The sequence below is a fragment of the Tympanuchus pallidicinctus genome, unplaced genomic scaffold, assembly GCF_026119805.1.
Source record: "Tympanuchus pallidicinctus isolate F22 unplaced genomic scaffold, pur_lepc_1.0 scaffold4, whole genome shotgun sequence".
In the NCBI taxonomy this organism is placed as follows: domain Eukaryota; kingdom Metazoa; phylum Chordata; class Aves; order Galliformes; family Phasianidae; genus Tympanuchus; species Tympanuchus pallidicinctus.
The window spans coordinates 49155382-49172834 of NW_026294758.1; the positions used below are offsets into that span (position 1 = coordinate 49155382).

The 17453-nt window shown below is 43.9% G+C and overlaps 1 protein-coding gene across 1 annotated transcript; it reads left to right on the forward strand.

Annotated features, from left to right (window-relative positions):
* Positions 1-572: 572 nt before the first annotated feature.
* On the forward strand, positions 573-4731 carry TMEM174 (transmembrane protein 174). Its single transcript, XM_052701284.1, has 2 exons — positions 573-1268; positions 2442-4731. The coding sequence occupies exons 1-2, from the start codon at positions 637-639 to the stop codon at positions 2539-2541; spliced, it is 732 nt and encodes a 243-aa protein (XP_052557244.1). The 5' UTR covers positions 573-636; the 3' UTR covers positions 2542-4731.
* Positions 4732-17453: the final 12722 nt, after the last annotated feature.

Below are 17453 nucleotides of genomic sequence, written 5' to 3' on the forward strand. Positions count from 1 at the left end.
TTTACCTCCCCACCCACCAACCACTCCCTCCCATCAAACTCTCAGTAAGCTTCCTTTGATATCTGTATCAACCACAGAAGCTCTGGGCTGCAGGGCCAGCTGCAACATGGTCTAGACATGGCTGTAACCATCACACTTCACAGGGCTCTGAAGCACAGCAGCAAAGGCCGCGTATCTTCCTGTAGACATGAGTTGCCAAATTGGTGGCCCAAGGAAAGTGAGTGAGTCGTTGTGCTGCTATGGAGTGATGTATGCTGTCCATATGTTGGATGCATTGGCTGGCAGGGGGCCTAGGATAAGCTTCAGGGACCTCCGCTTCCTTTCTCTCCCATCTGGCACAGGCAGGGTGAGGAAATATTCGTGAGGGCCAAATTGAAGAAGAGGATAATCAAGAAGATAAGTAGCCATGCAAGGGTGAAGCCGTTTCGGAAGCAGTGGTGGTAAAGCAAGAAGTCTTTAGGCTCCACTTCCCAGACCTTTATTCTTGTAAGCAAAGTTTATTCTTTCACGTGATGGACTCTGTTAACCATACATGCACAGCGTCCTTGTATAATTAACCTGAACCTTCAACTTTCAATGCTCTGCAGAGTACCTTGCAAACCCCTCTCTGCTGAGAAAGATTCGTGATACTTGGTGATGGAACAGAACAACAGCAACGTGGAGGATTTCTCCCTGAATGTGTTTTCTGTCACTCCTTACCCGCCGAGTAGGTCTGATGCCCTGGTGTCAGATGGGGACAAAGCTGGTGCCACTCTGCTTTTCTCAGGTGTGTTCTTGGGACTGGTGGGGATTACATTCACCGTGATGGGGTGGATAAAGTACGACGGCCTTACTCACCTGGAGTGGACTCAGTTACTAGGGCCTATCCTGCTTTCTGTTGGGGTAACTTTCATCCTGATTGCCATTTGCAAGTTCAACATGCTTACATGCAAGCCCTGCAAAGAAAGAGAGGAGAACACGTTAGACATCGAACAGAACGCAAGCGGACAGTCCTTCGTGTTCACTGGAATCAACCAACCCATAACTTTCCACGGTGCCACAGTGGTGCAGTACATCCCCCCACCTTACCCAGCGCTGGACAGTGCAGCCACCAGCCCTGGCTACATGCACCCTGTGCTCAGCTGCTGCGGGGCCGTCTCCCCTGGTGTCTCTCCCATCCCCAGCCCCAGCTCTGCTCACTTCTGCCCTGCCTACTCTCTGGACAACCCCGCTTTCACCTGGGATGAGAGCTGTGCCAGTTATCTCGCAGAGAACACACAGAACCAAAGGTACATCTTCTGAAAAGTCTTAGCACGGTTGGGCATGGGTTGTATGTGTTTTAAGGTGTGAAGCATGCTTGCAAAGCAAAAAGCACCTCCCTTTGTATGTTCTCCTCCAGACTTCTTTTCTCTTGATTAGGAATATTTCTTGAGTAGAGAACATTAAGACATAGAAAACATTTTAGTTCAGGTTAAATTCACTTAAGAATTCCTTCAATTTTCAATCTATGGAATCTCTTGTTATTTTTAAAGATATTTGTATATATGCTCCTGTTCCTGCATGGGTTTTTGTTTTGTTTTGTTTTTTTATAGAATCATGGAATGATGTTATATTGAAGAGAATTCAAAGCCCACCTTGTTCCACAATCCTTCCATAGGCAGGGCTGCACCCATCAGCTCAGGCTGCCTTGGACCCACCCAGACTAGCCTTGAGAATGCCCAAGGATGAGGCATCCACAGATTCTCTGTGTGGCTGTGCCAGTGACTTTTGTTTGCTTGTTCTTAACATTTCTCTTAGTCTCTCAATCAGAAGATTGTTATTCCATGCCCAGGCAGAGCGTCCCACACAAGCAAAATCACAGCACAGGAGAAGCCCACAAACAGCATTTTCATGAGGATGAAAGGGTGCCAGGCATTCTCCCTGCCAGTCACACCTGCAGCAATCTTCCAGCCATTATCACTGTCCTAGTTTTTGAGGTATATACAACATCACTAACAACAACACTAACTTAACTTACAGCTAAGTGTGAAACTGCTTTCATTAGTCAAAAGGTAATCTTGTACTTCTTTACTCTTACAGGAAAACATTCAAATTACAGGACTTACTCAGAATTATATCGTTTCTAGAAGTAATTCTGTTCCTTTATCAAAGTCTCTTTGCAAGCAGCTGGCAGCCTGTTGTCCTCAGCACTATGCACAACAGACATGGGCAGCAGAAAATAAAGATCACCACCTGACATTTTTGTACTTCACAAAAAGATTAGAGCCCATTGCTGAATCACAGTAAAAGTTCATCTTGTAATGTTTTCCCAGGCAAAACTCACACGGAAGTCAGGAAGTTCTTTGCCCAGACAAGGCTGACAGGACAAAGAATGGAGGTTGCTTCATGCTCTGTGTTTGAATTTTTTTTTTTTATTTTATTTTTTTCTTTTTTTTTGCACCCTCTTCTCTTCCTATTATCAGGTCAGAGGACAGCTCTGATGAGCCAGAAGAACTTCTGGAAGACCCCTGTGAAGAACTATCACCTCCTCGTTACGAGGAAATATATCCACTGTCTTCATAAATAACTACTGACAACAGACTGCTTCTGAGAGACACCAACTTCTTAATCTTTACAAATCTTTTCTTTAGCATTTGCACAATAGGCAGGTGCGACACAATGATTTCAGCCATACTGAAATGTGCTTCAGTGTCACTGAAAACATTTAACCAACCCCTTCCTTTTGTTCCTCATGCTATTTTCTCTCTTGCTATGCAGTTCGATAGCAAAACCAATTAAACTCAAAGATGCAAATTCATTCAAGTTTTTCCCAACGAGGATCCCAAATTCCAGACTTGCTGAAATAGTGTGAACAGTGAATGCAAAAGATGTCACGATTACTCCTGGACTTCCAGCATCATTAGAGAACATTCGATTTGTTCTCAATGTATTATTGCCCCTTGATTGTTTGGGGAACTTCAGAAGTGCCCAGATGTCTGATCCACAGAAGTGCCCATAGTGTCTTTGCTTAGCCTGATTCCTTAGAATGGCTTACTCATGAACAAGTCCACTCCACAGGTTGACTTCCTCTGTTTTCACCCAACCCCATAGGTAATTTCAGAGCATTCCATTGAATCAGAGCATCCCAGATGGGAGAAAAAGATCCACCGTGCATCACATTCAGTTTCTTTCCCTGCCAATGGAGTACAAAGCAAAAGCACCACAAAAGCAAAAGTCACTGTTCTGGAGCCTTGGCAGAAATACGTGGTTCTATCGGTACTGAAGGCATTAGCAGGCCATGCTGTGACCCATAGCAATCTCCTCTGCAGGAGAGTCCGTTCAGAGGTGACTCTGAAGCACACAGCTCAGGCTGAAGTTCTCTCAGAGCACCATGGCAGCTACATGCTGCAGTGGACTTTATTGTTTGAGTCTAGCTTGCAGGACTAACAGAGTTCCATACATTACATCTACAAATCAATCTAGATCTAACAATAGGTGCCGGTTCACAAGTGACAGAATCTTCAGTGTGAAGGTCCTGGAAAGCTCTGCTCAGGAGTTATTTTACCCTCAGAGCAATGAGAAGTGTCTGCATGGCCTCACTAGTGATGAAGGTATGTATTTGAAGGGAGAGGCACATCCAGAACATCGTCCATCTACATGGAGCTTCGGGGCATACATCTGCCTCCTGGACCTGTGTGTTCTGAGCATGCCAAGAGATTATTAGATTAGATATTAGGAGGAAATTCTTAACTCAGAGGATGGTGAGGCACTGGCAAAGAAGCTGTGGGTGCCCCATCCCTGGATGTACTCAGGGCCAAGTTGGATGGGTGCTGGGCAGCCTGAGCTGGTGTGTGGCAGCAGTGGGTTGGGGCTGGGTGAACTTTAAGGTCCCTTCCAACCCAACACACACTGTGATTGTAGGAGTCTACGAAGGCCTTTGAAGGGGTGCAGGATAAATTTCGTGGTTGAAGTGCTACACTCAGTGGTGCTGCAAATGGCACTGAGAGACCACATTTGTAATGCAACATTTAAGCTGATTCTGAGCAGGATAAGTAGCTGCAGCAGCAGCTGCTGCTACTGGACAGTGTCTACAAAACATGCAAGAAGTTTTCTTACTAGGGCAATGTGGAGCATGCTGACTTTCAGCAGCCTGGTGTCAGCAGGTAGCTGGAGAGAGGCCAGCACATGGTGCTCAGCACTGTCTCAGTGGGACTGAGTGAGAGAGCAGGAGGTCTAAAAATAGACATAATGTTCCCTTGTGGAAACATCTTGCTCCCCTTCCAGAACTTACACGGAGGTGAACCCATCCTCTGCAGCAGCTAGCTGGAAGTTCCCGGGTCCTCAGGAGCAGACACCTGCACTTAGCACGTAGTGCTGCTGAGTCCAGAAGCACAGTGGGAACACAGAGGATGGGTGTGATGGGTCCAACTACAGGACTGCAGTCAGCACTCCTGGCTGATTTCTCTCCCCTGCAACAAGAAAGTTCTCTCTGTCAGAAACCACAGACTTGCCGCCGCTCTTTTGCTTTCCTCACATCCATGACATGGCGTGTTACCCAGGGAAATCAGAGGGTTTGTTTTCATGGCATCTAATTGCACTGCTGGAGTAAATAAAGGAAATCCAGGAGGTTGCTCAATGGACTTGATTTTTAAGGTTTATTTTTGAAGAAGCTCATTGAAAGAGTCCCGGGTTGCCTTTTTTGGAGAGATTACTGAATAAGAAATTTTTAATAACTATGTATTAAAATGATCCATAAGATGGATTTTGTCTGGATTCAATTGTGGTTTTATTGCTACATGGTTTCCTGGAAATCTCCAGCCTGAGGACTTTTCCTTGTTGTTCTAATTGACTTTTAAAATTATTCTTGTTTGTTTAATAATGATACAGCACCCTACAAAGGCATTTCTTCTTCCTCTTCTTTCCATCTTCTACTTTCATCTTTTCTCCAATTTAACAGTTCTTATTCCTAACAGCAATTTTTATTTTATTGTATTTTATTGCTTTTAGTGATACAAGCTCACTTTTAAGCACTATGGTCTATTTCTGCCTTACAGTGACAGGCAGAATAAGCACATTTCTCCAGACCTTCAAATCTGAAGCGAGGTAAAACCTAGGTAAAAAATGACACCAACGGTCTCCTCAGAACAGCCAGAAAGTTGTAATGGAGATGTTACTTAGTATATTCATCATTTATAGTATTGCTTTTGAAGCAAGATTATTGCTTTTCTCAAACCACCTGTAATGCTGCGCGCCTCGCAGAATGACACTTTAATAAAGTTTTAGAGGTAATGTTTTAGCCACAGAGTCAGAATGTTTGGTGTGATTTTCCGTTGGGGTTTTCTCCAATACGATTCCATTTGTAGTGTTTCCACTGTAAGCTGGCTAATATTTAAAATTGGTAGAGATGAGTCTCTTACTACAGGTGAAGATAGGTACAGTGTGTTTTTTAAAGCAAAAATTCTGCACAGAGTATTTCAGGAACCTTTCTCACCCCGCCGAATGTCACGTGCCAAAAGCAGCTGCAGGATGCAGGTTTCTTTTCAGATAAAATCTAAATCACAGCTCTGCTTTTAGAAGTCACATCTGTCGTATCTGAAGGCTACAGGAGCCAGCGATTGCTTTCTGACAAGATCCTAATTTCACCTGCTGTCTCCATCTCTCTTCTGCCATGTTCCCGTACACACACACAGGCACAAGCTCACGGCTAGGGAGAAGGGCTGAGACACTCTACAGCATTATCTTTAAACCGAAATGGGATTTCGGAAACTGAGGCCTCGGGAGGGCAAACCAGAACCATAAATGGTTCTGCTTCCCCTCACCCACCCTGCAGCGCGGCGGGGAGCCCAGCGCTTCCCCGAATCCTGCCGGGAGAGCCCCGTCCCGTCCCGAGCCGACCCGGGCGCGGCCGCCGCCAGAGGGCGCCACCGGCCCCGCCGCTGCCCGCCGGGGATCTGCTTTGCGCCGCCGGTGTGCGGTTCTTCTCCTCCGCTATGAAAATTAATGGGCTGAAAAAAAAAAAGCACTCTGAGCTCTCGTGGGAACGATAGTTGGCTTAGGAAAAAATACCGCATGGAGGACAGCATAGTCACATCAAAAACAGGGTATCAGGGCCCTCACTGGAGGAATGGGCCTTTTTAAGGAATTCAGCCTAGGCAGAGATGCTGTACTTGCAGCTGTCCTCCTCTTTCTTGCCCCCCTCAACAGGAAGGAGCAGGGGGAGCCTGAGGGTGAAGAACTAGGGCATGCTGTTTATATACAGCACAAGCTTCAGTTTGTGCCTGATGCAAGTATCACTCTTGGCTCCACTTTAACTGTCAGAGCGAATAGATGTCAGGAGGACGTGCTGAGCATCCCTGTGGCCACCCCATCCCCAGGCAGGAAGCAGCAAGTCCAGGAGCAGAGCAGGTGGGCCTGAACAAGCTGGGCAGGCCCACAAAGCAGGCCACCAGGTTCTGAGAGCCCAGTGTGCATTCACTGCATGTTGGAGAGCTTCTGTCAGACTCTGTCCTGTGAACTGGGTGCCTGCTAGTGGCTGAAATACACAAGCTGTTCTCCCAGAATTTTCTGGCTTGCTTTACCCACTAGGCATTGATCAGCTCACCTGCAGCCACCTACAATATAGGGGAACTGGAGGCAGAATCTGTCCTGCTGTGCCCTACAGGCTGGGGGCTGTAGTCACCCCCAGGAGCCTTCCTTGCCATCACAACCACGTGACAGCAATACAGGGTGGAAGACCCACACAGGCTAGCTGACTCCTGGCAGCCTCTCCCAGTTTTCTGCTGCTGCTGTCAGAAAACACCTTTGGGACATCTCAGGATGCATTGTTACCTCCTCCAGAGTCACTCAGAGCCTGGTTTTGGGATGCTGCAGTCCTATGTCTTCCTGAACAGCAGTTACAAACTGATAGAGAGTATTTTCCTTAGGGAACAGACCAAAATGTCTCCCTCACTCTAGCAATGAATCGGGAAACGCTGTTCTTGCCCACACTGCCACCACGTAATGACAGCATGGGGTCAAGGGGAAATTAGTAACGCCACAGTTGCTTGTATCTGTGCCATGTGTGATAACTGTAATGAGCAATTGATTGCACATACATGCACTGTTTAGCAAACACCACGGGACACAATGCAGCAGATCAGCTGCTGTACATCTTCTAACAGTTCTGGGATGAGATTATTGCTCTCCCATTTGGATTATACTATGTCAGATTTATTTAGAACACAGCAGGTGCTTTTTGAGCCACCAGATGCCACGTGAGGCTGTACTCACACTCGTGTTCTGGTGTGGGGCTGGCCATGCCTACTGCATGGCCTGATGTGGGGATTAGGCCAAAGGCAGGGCCAGCCATGCTCTAGGACCTGGCAGAGCCACCAACATCCCCACCACCACCGAGCCACCACAGAGAGGCCTCCCATGCAGAGGGAAAACAGGACACGCCAGGAAGTCCCTAAGAGCACAGACCTTCCATGCCAGAGAAAGCCTTAACAGGACGCAGCCTCTCTGAGGACACAGGCAGTAGCAGAGAGGCATTGTCTCCACAGCCATTCCTTCTTCCCACCTTGGCCATGCTTCAGCTTTGAGTTTTGATTCAGGCTTAGTGCAGGGGAAAGCAGACAGACGCCCAGCTGAAATACAGCAGGACAGAGGTGCCTCAGCACATCATAGCTGCATTATAAGTCTTTTCAAAAGCCTATTGCTTTGATGATCAATTGACCTCTCTCTCCTTATGCCATCTTCAGGGTGGGAGGAAAATAACTGAAACTAGCAAGACTTGGGCAGAAATTAATTTTTGCAGAACTGTGAAGATGGTTGTTTTTGCTGTTGTTTTTGCCACAGAAGAACATTTCTGTGTAGCACCTTCCATGGAAAGGGATTGAAAAAGACAGACAAATTATTGTAAATGGTGCTGTCACATAGCTCCAAATTTGTACATGTGTACTATATTAACACTGTGGTTTTACTAATCTCAATAAAGCATTATGGGAAAATAAAGGTTATTTTTTACCACATTTGCTCAAATAAGGCTTACACATTCCCCTTCCCAGATGTTCCTCAGAAAAGCAGAAGCTTTTGAGCTCCTTTCAGTGTGCCAGCAATCCATACTACTATAGCCTGTTCTCTGCTCTGTAGGACAGGTACATTGGGCATGCAGAGGCTGATCTGCCCTGCATCAGGTCTGGCTTTGACCAGGAGTCTTTCTCCTCCAGCAGAATGTGCCCCTTCACCATCTTTGCAAATCAGTCGTTCTTGTATTTGGTGGACTTCATTTGTGTGTGACAAATCTTGAGAGGCATGTGACCATAAAATTCCTGACAGAATGGGTGAGGGCAGGACTACGAAATATCCAATGCTTCTTCTGTGTTTATGTTTTGCAGCCTGCTGGAACCTGGATGTACTAGGAAAGAGCAGGAAGGAGCATGGAGAAGCAGTATCAGTGCCTTCTATAGATCTTTCCCTTAACTTCAGCAACCTCAAATTCCATCCAGCACCAAGGAAATCACTGTACAAAGGCACAAATGGGCAAGACAAAGAAATGGGGAACTGCAGGAACAAGCATAGCACATTGGTAGTGGGGAGGGGATCCCCAAATGATGCAAGTGATCACTTCCTTAAGCAAAATTTCTCTTGCAAAGAAACATGTTTGAGGTTTCCTCCTCAACCTGTGTTTCTCAACTAGTTCCACTACATTCAAAAAGCTGGCAGTACAAATGTGAGAACCATCAGAATATGTGATATACACAAAACCCAAACGCACATGCTCACAGAGCAGAATAACTTGCTTACATCACCCATCAAAGGCTGTGCTGATGGGAACTGAACTAATGTAACAATTGATGAGTGGCTGCAGCACTGGGAGCACTGAAATGGAAACGATTTGCATGATTCCAGCTGGGATAAACAACTGCACAATCCCTTCCACGAATTGTTCAAGCCTTATGTTAACATCAGTTAGGATTTTTCCCTGTTTTTCTTGAAAAAGACAAGAAGAGAAGGTAAAGTAATTCCCAACAATGTAGAAAAGAGAGAACGAGTTAAAACATAGGAGAAAAAATATACTCCTTTTACACATTATGCTACCTGCTTTAAATGCCTCCACCTTCTCAGCCTGTGCTCTGTGTGTTGCACTTAATATTGACACTAAATCAAAACCAAGCAATAAATGTGTTAATGTTTAATGTTTACTTAGCCCTGCAGAACAGGAGGTGGTGACCCACAGGGCAGCATTGCTAAGATGTTTTGGTTTTACATTACATGTTCAAGTATTTTATGTTACTTTTCCACTATTTTCACAAAAAACAAGCTCTCCTCCATCTGCTTAGTAAAGAAAAAATATCCAAATGAACTTCAAAACTATGCCTCTGCTACAAAATGAATAGTGAAACTTTACCCTGTAAGTATAACTTCCCTCATCAGAGTCAGGCTTGTGGTTTAATTGGATAATATTTCACTAATAATATCATATCAAAATGATTATCAGCACGTATTGTTGGTGCAGGTGTAACTTAAGGAGTTCAGGCTCGTTTTATCTGGCATTAATCTGCTTATGTTGGTATTGGGAGCATTAAGTCCCCCAGTTTTTCATAGCATGCAACAAAATCACACTTCCACAGAGAAATATAAATCAGAGACTTTCTAAGGTGCCTAACGGAAATGTTTATGGTTGCCAGATTCACTGAATCACAGAACTGTAGGGGTTGGAAGGAACCTCTGGAGATCATCCTGTCCAGACCCCTAATAAAGCAGGTTCCCTACAGCACGTCACACAGGAAAGTATCCAGGTGGGCTTTGAATTATCTCCGGGGAAGGGGACTCCAAAACCTCTCCGGGCAGCCTGTTCCAGTGCTGTATCAACCTCACAGTAAGGAAAACTTTCCTCAGATTCATATGGAACTTCCTGTGTTTCAATTTGTGCCCATTGTCCCTCATCCTGTCACTTGGCCAAGGAAAGCATTGACCCATCCACTAGACCACTCTGTTCGGATACTTATAAGCACTGATAAGATCACCTCTCAGTCTTCCCTTCTCCAGGCTGAATACTCACAGATCGCTCAACCTTTCATCATATGGGACGTGCTACAGGCCTCAACCATCTTTGTAGCACTCAGCAGGACTCTGCCCAGTAGTTCCCTGTCTTTCTTGAACTGAGGAACTCAGACTTGGTCACAGTACTCCAGATGTGGCCTCACCAGGGCAGAGTGGAGGGGGAGGATCATTTCCCTCAGCATCCTGGCCATGCTCTTTTTAATGCACCCCAGGATACCACTGGCCTTCTTGGCCACAGGAGCACACGGCTGGCTCATGGCCAACCTCTTGTCCACCAGAACACCCAGGTCCTTCTCTGCAGAGCTCATCTCCAGCAGGTCATCCTCTGATCTGTACTGATTCATGCGGTTATTCCTCCCCAGGTGTAGAACTCTACACTTGCCCTTGTGGAACCTCATTAGATTCCTATCTGCTCAGCTCTCCAGTCCATCCAGACCTTGCTACATTGCAGCAAAGCCTTGTTGTGTGTCAGTCACTCCTCCCAGCTTTGAATCATCATTAAACTTGCTGAGAGTGCACTTGATCCCTTCACCCAGGTTACTGCTGAAGATGCTGAACAAGACCACAGTACCAACCCCATATATCACTAGCTACAGGTCTCCAAATAGACCCTGTGCCACTGACCACAATCCTCTGACCTTTTATATATCCGCAAAGCAGAACTGGTTATAACAGGTTTTGCTGTCTATTTTCACATAATTGTTTCAGCAGAATATGAAAAGTAATGTGGAAAAGTAAGATGATTAGCCTTCTCCTGAAGGGCTCTGTCAAAGACAGAGTTGATAACTTGAACCTGAATGCAAGCTCTGCTGGTAGCCTTTGCTGCTGCAATGGAACTTGTGTTTCAGACTAGTCACATTCATAGAATGAGTCATGAGGACTGAAAACAGCCTGTGTAATTTCAGAGCCATGTGCCCATCTAGAGCAACTTAGTGTGCATGAGTACGTGTACCTGATCTGCACACTGATGGGCAAGCCTAGTAGCTCGTGACTATCATCAGGAGACTGATAAGAACAGAAACAGATATTATTCGGAAGTTAACATTTCTGTTCACTGTTTACCAGAGCACAAATTATTCTAATTGTTCAGTTGTAATAGAAGTTATTATGATAAGGGATATGCCATACAGCATTATATTTCTGAAATTGTATCTAGTATATACATTTCCCATCTTCCACTCACTAAAGATTTATACAGTCTTACTTTGATGCTACTCAACAACATACCTTTTTATGTTGCCTAGCTCCTGTGCCTCTCACTACCTTTGCCCAGCCTGGCACAGAGAACTGAGAGAATTTTTTTGTGTGTCAAAAGGGTAAAACTGCACCTTGCCTTTCATACCCGAATACATTTTCAACCCTCCGTGAAAACTTTTATATACTGATTACCTACCATGCCAGTACTAATTCAGCTGTGGTTTCCTGGGTGCCATGGTTTCCCATTAAAATGGTTTCCCATTAAAAATATTGTCAGTTGAAAACAGAAAAAAACTCTCTTCATTTCAAGCATTCCTTGTCATTCACCAGCCAGCTATGAGAGCTGAGGACAACGATAATTTCTTCAAACCATTATTCAATCAAATATTCTTCAGAAAGTGCCCCAAACAGGGATCATTGCTGCTGCTGTAAACAACCTGTAAGTAACATACAGATAAATAACGTATATGAATTGTCACTGGCTTATCTGTTTTCCTTGGGAAATCAGTTAACATCTGAAGTTAATGTTCCCTTAGAAAGTTCATTTTTTTTTAACAGAAATAGCCTTAGCAGTTAATGTCTGGCAAAGCTCCAAACTGAGAACTATATTACACTGATAATTTATCTTCTTAAATAGATCCAATTTTAATGTATGAATACAAGCAAGGCAGGGCAGAACTCAAAGAACTACCTTTTAACTGGGCTTTATTCTGTCCCATGAAGATTTGCAATTCCTTCTGTTTTTATTAATAACTGTTAAGTGCTGACAGCGTACTTGGCACAGAATAAAACACAGGAGCATACATGGTTCTTGTTAAGGGTGGCCCTCGGGAGGCCATTTACTGTGTGTAACAACAACAACAACTTTATTGGGGTAGTAACCTACTCATGCAGCTGCAGCTCGAGTGTCAGGAGATGTCGCTGTTTAGACAAAATAGTGATGTGCACATGCATGTGGATGTAACTTGTCCAGGAATTAATTTCTGTGACGGGTAATGGGGCTGTGAGCTGAGTAAACAAGACTTTGAGAGCAACTGGAGCCTGGAGTGCCATTTTTTAATTGCCCTCCCTCCGCAGCAGACATATAGAGCAAAGGACAGGCCAAGCAGTTGGGAGCACTGCAATGATGGGCATGCTGGTGGGACATGGCTGATGAAGGATGACCTGCAAGGGCAGAGTCAGGAACAATGTCTGGTGTGGGTTGAAAAGAAATGGTAGAAAATTGCAGGTGGGAATTTCAAGCAGAAGGGCCTTGATGCTGCCTCACACTGTTGGCTTCATTTTGATCCAGCAGCTGCAGAGGCATTGAACAAAAGGGATTTAGAGGGACTGGGGAGCTAGCGTGGGAAATGGCTACAGATGCAGAACCCAGGTGGCATGCAAAGACAATCCCCAGTTTCTGACCTTTAAGTTCCTAAGAGATGTCCCCGGTCTAGTCAAGTTCAGAGTTCTTCTGCATCATCACGTGCAGAAGATGGAAGAGAGAAGAGATGCACTGGCACCAAAACTCTACCCAGAAGGCTGACACTTGTGGACACACATGAAAAACCAGTATGGTTTTACACAGCCTACCCAAGCCTTTACACAAGTCTTACTGGAGGACCTGGATTTGAAGCATCGGGGGAAAAGCACCCCGGAACAAACTGCTATGCCATGTAGGATGCATTTTCTCCTTTAACCTAAGTGTCTTGAGTCTGATCACTGCTAACAGCAGCAGAAAAGCAGGTCCAAACAGCTTGAATGGTTCTCCTGAAACTGCTGTTTCCCCTAAGTTTCAGTAAATGTCTGACTGGCTTGTTTCCTGCAGCACAAAACCCTCATTTCCCCTTCTGCATCACCTGCTCTGGAACACAAATTCTAACAAACCTCATCCTCTCTTCATTGCCTCCTTCCTAACACTGGTTTCAAGTATGTCTGCTTTTGATATACCTTTGCCAAATAGCAGCTAGATTGTCAGAAAATGCCTTATAACACTCTATAATCCATATAACTTTAAGCTGAGAATTTCAAAAATAATAAATTCAGACACCTAGTTATTTATTTCCTCAGCTGGGAACATGCTCCCATACCTCCCAGAGCAGCAATTGAAGAAGTATTATTCATAGGCAGCCTCCATGAGGGAGATTTTTCCAAGGCACTGTAAAGACCTGAGATTACAGGTACCCTGCCCAGGCTGCTGGGACCTGCTGCATGATCACAGGCACTGGATGAGTGAATGGCCAGCAGTCACATACAGCTGGTTTCCTTGGGTTCTGCAGCCATGTGGTGAGACAGCGTGAAAGGCTGAGCAAACTGTTTGGAAAGCTGAGTAAATATTCAAACAGTGCACTCATGATGCTACAGCTGGGTTAATTGGATTATCAACGTTGGTTTTCAGCTGTGCAGCATCACAGAGTTGTGGATGTGGAGCTGATGTTCCCCTCGCTCCTTGCACTGCTGGTGGTGCTGATACACTCTTAGTCTAAGCAAAGATGAAAGATGAAATATGTCTATCAACAGGGGTAAAGCACAGCAGTAAAGTATATGTTACCTGATAGTGAAAAGGAGGTACTTTACTGAAGAGTTTGTTGAGTTTCTACATTAAAACCAGCATTCATACATCCTTGGTTTCTCCTTTCTTCCAAAGAATATTTTAAATTTAAAAAATTTAGGGCTAGAGAAGTTGTCTCCCTCGTGCTCGTTCTTTACTAATGATTGCCTCATTTCACATCATCATTGTTTCTTAAGCCCAAGGCACCTAGCTGATCCCCACCTCTCTCCTCCATTAAGTATCCATTTAAAGTGTCTCATACCACTATTTTATGTTCTCTTCTGTGCTTGGGAGTATGTTTAATTTGTTCCCTTAAACACTAAGAACTCCTACTATGATTACTCCATCATTATGGTAAGGAAAGCATCCTTCCTCCATTCAAGTAGTCTCTCTGTTTTGTATTGTGTTAGTAAGTTATCTAGCATTTCAAGGTCATGTTTCTCACTTCTCAAGTGTTGTTGCAGATAAGGTCATAAAGGCATTTCCAAGCAGCCTTTGAGAAGAATTAAACACTGCTGCAAAGCATCCTTATTAAGGCACAAAAAGGCCCTGGCAATCCTCATGGTACAGCAAGTAATCTTCTTCCTATCTCTTAAACTCAATAATTTGCAAATCACAACTGTATTGGAGAGTTGTATCTGCTATAACTTATGTCAACTTGGATTCCCCCCTCCTTTTTCTTAAACAATGTTTGGCAGCCAACTGAGTGTGGAAACTCAACTGTTTTACATTAGTCAGCAGTACATTTAAATCATTCTTACCAAATGATTTACTGTGGATTACAAATTCTTATATGGCATTTTAAGTTAATGATTAGGCGAAGTAATATATCATGAAAATGATTGGGTGCACATGTATTTTGCTTTGATGATTCTAAATTTCTCTTTGTTTTGGAGGACTTCTGTGCTCTTATTTTCCCTAGTTGAAGAAAAAAAAATATTTTTAAGGGAGAAGAGGGCAGAAGACTCCATCATTTCTTCATGTTTCCTTCAACTGTTGCCTAAATCAATAGAATTTTCCTCCCTGCAGGAGAGTCATGTCAGGAGGAGATGCTGGTAAATTGCATAGTGCTCTCCAGATGCGTTTGGCAGGTGTCAGTATTGCACAGCATTTCCACGTGTTATCATGTCCCAAAGGCATGAGAAAAAGATGGAGGAGAATGGATTAAGACATTTTTTATAAAACGAAAGAGTGAATGAGCCATCAGGAAAACAAAAAAGTGAGTGAGACATCAAGAAAGACCAATCATTAATCAGAATTTGTAAAGAAGGTATCTCATAATTAAAAAAAGAGACTGTACTCATTCTCCTTCCACAGGTATTTCTGGAGGCTTATAAAAAACATGCATGTCCTATGAGAGTAGAAAAAGGGGGTTTGCTGACTGTCTGGCAAGTGGACTTTGGAACCAAGATGAAATAAAAGTAGAGTACACTAATAAAATGACATGTGCCAGGTAATTGGCATCTTAAGAAGAAATAGTCACATAAAGTAAAACATTTGTTTATTTTATTGCTGTGGGCCAGCATTTTGCAAGCACTCAAAGATAACAAGCAATTTCACAATTGCAGCATTAGTGAAATAAGGAAAACAATTTCCTCTACTTCAACAAAAAAAAAAATAGAATCAGTAGAAAGTTAACAGTGTGTAGCTGCATGCGAATCAGGACCTGTGACTCTGACACTGCAACCTGTTGCATGCAAACAGTTGCATAGTTATTGCATCCCACTGGTTTTGTTGGGGTTGTGTGCAGCTGCAAAAGCCCACTTGTTTGAGCCTCATGCTTGGAGAAGCAAAAATAGGCAAGATCTAAATTGTGTGCTAAATTGTGTGAGTATTTGGGCAATAATCACAACTTTCATCTGCAGTTTCAAATGGCTGACAGATAACAAGCAGGATAACTGCAGTGTTTATTTCATTTGTTCACGCTCTTAGCCCTTGCTCAAAGCGCACAGAAACAAACAAACAAGCAAACAAACAAAATCCCCAGGGAGAAGTCTGACTTTTATCATTAGCATCTGATTGGACTCCTTATCCTTTCTCAGGTTTCTGGCCACTGTGTGACCCTGTACACTCCTCAGAAAAGTCCATCCCTGGTCATACTGCAGAAGACAGGCTATTTCCAGCATCATGGTTCTTCACCAAATGTTTTTAAAGATAGGTATCTTTCTCCCATCACTGAAGGCAGAGATGATAGTTCTTCCTCCTCAGCCATCACCAACACTGAAGAAGTCTCAGTAAGTGGGAGATAGTTGCAAGGACACACTTTCAGATCATCAGGGAAGGCCAACACTTTGAGTTGCTCCTAGGACAAAATTGAGAAGTACAGAAAGTCAAAGGCACAATGTTGTCTGATGGAGAAGCAGACTGGGGCAAGAGTTTAGGAGTATCTGAATGAAGAGAGTTCAAGAGAAACTGAATCCTGAATTGGACAAAACCAGAATAATCATAGTAATGTGAGCATGCTGGGGAAGAAAATCATAGATTCCCAGTCTGAAAATGATGAGATGGTTGTGCAATAAAGAATGAAAGATGTCACAGACAATCGACAGCACCCAATTCAAATCTGAACTGAAATCCAGAATCCAGCCTGAAGTGTCCAGGCCTTACGAGTGCATAGACACCTTTGAGGATGGCCCCAGTTCTTCTGACATGGAGCATGGTGTTGTAGAGAATGGACTAGCAAGGAATGGTAGAGACAGCTGGGCACATGAAGTCCTGTTGGAACTTCTGCAGTTAAAGCATATCTACGTAGGAAGCTACCTCTGCTTACTCTGTAAGTAACACAGTCCAGCACCATTTCTGGGCCATACGATTCAGAGGGAGATGGGGTTTTGCCTCAGTTGAAAAGCATGTCATCGTTTGCTATTTAGTTAAATATTAAAATAATATTTTTTAAAGTGCCTTACGGCATTTACTTTGGGAGAGGCAGAGAAGGATGCCTTTGTTTCCTATTTTAGCCCAGTGAATAGTGGCTTACATCTACATCTCTCTTATTCATAAAAATGTCAAATTTTATTCATCAGCTGTATGGAGTGAAGAATTTGTGATAACAATGAAGGAGCATGACTGTAGTCTCAAAATCTGCTCTCTCTGGATGTATGGGATATCCGAGGCTTTGAGTCCCCTTCTGAGGAGTCAAAAGCATTGCAATAGAAGTAATAGCAGTCCAGGAAGCGAGTACCAGAAGTATCCCTGGAAGTCCCAAACATGAAGATGTAGAGTAGTGCTCCATTCCATGAATTTTGGATTCATTTTTGCATGTTCCTGCAGCACAGCTCAGTTTAAGAAGGATAGTGGATAAGGTGTTCCTATGACAATTAGGAATGTAGATCTTCATAGGACCTTTCAGCCCTTTGGCTGAGGAGGACATCGAGCTCAGGTCTCTCACTTCTGTCTCAGCATTGTGCAAACAATGAGCTCCATCATTTAGTCCCATCTTTCAAGGACATTTTGTCTGAATATTATAGATATATTAAATCTTCAGATATATTAATATCACACATTAAGTGTGAAGTCAGATTTTCCTCCCGTCTCTCTGGTGAGCTTAAAAATTACATACTCAAACAGGATGCGTAGGGAAGGGCTATTAAGGAAGAAAGCTTGGGGAAGTTTAAATTATTTTGAACTGAGGCTGAAGTCTCGGGAACCTTATTGCACTCATCAGCACTTGGTAGGGACAAGGAGGAAAAAGACAGGACTGTAATCTGGAAAATTTTGTGATGGT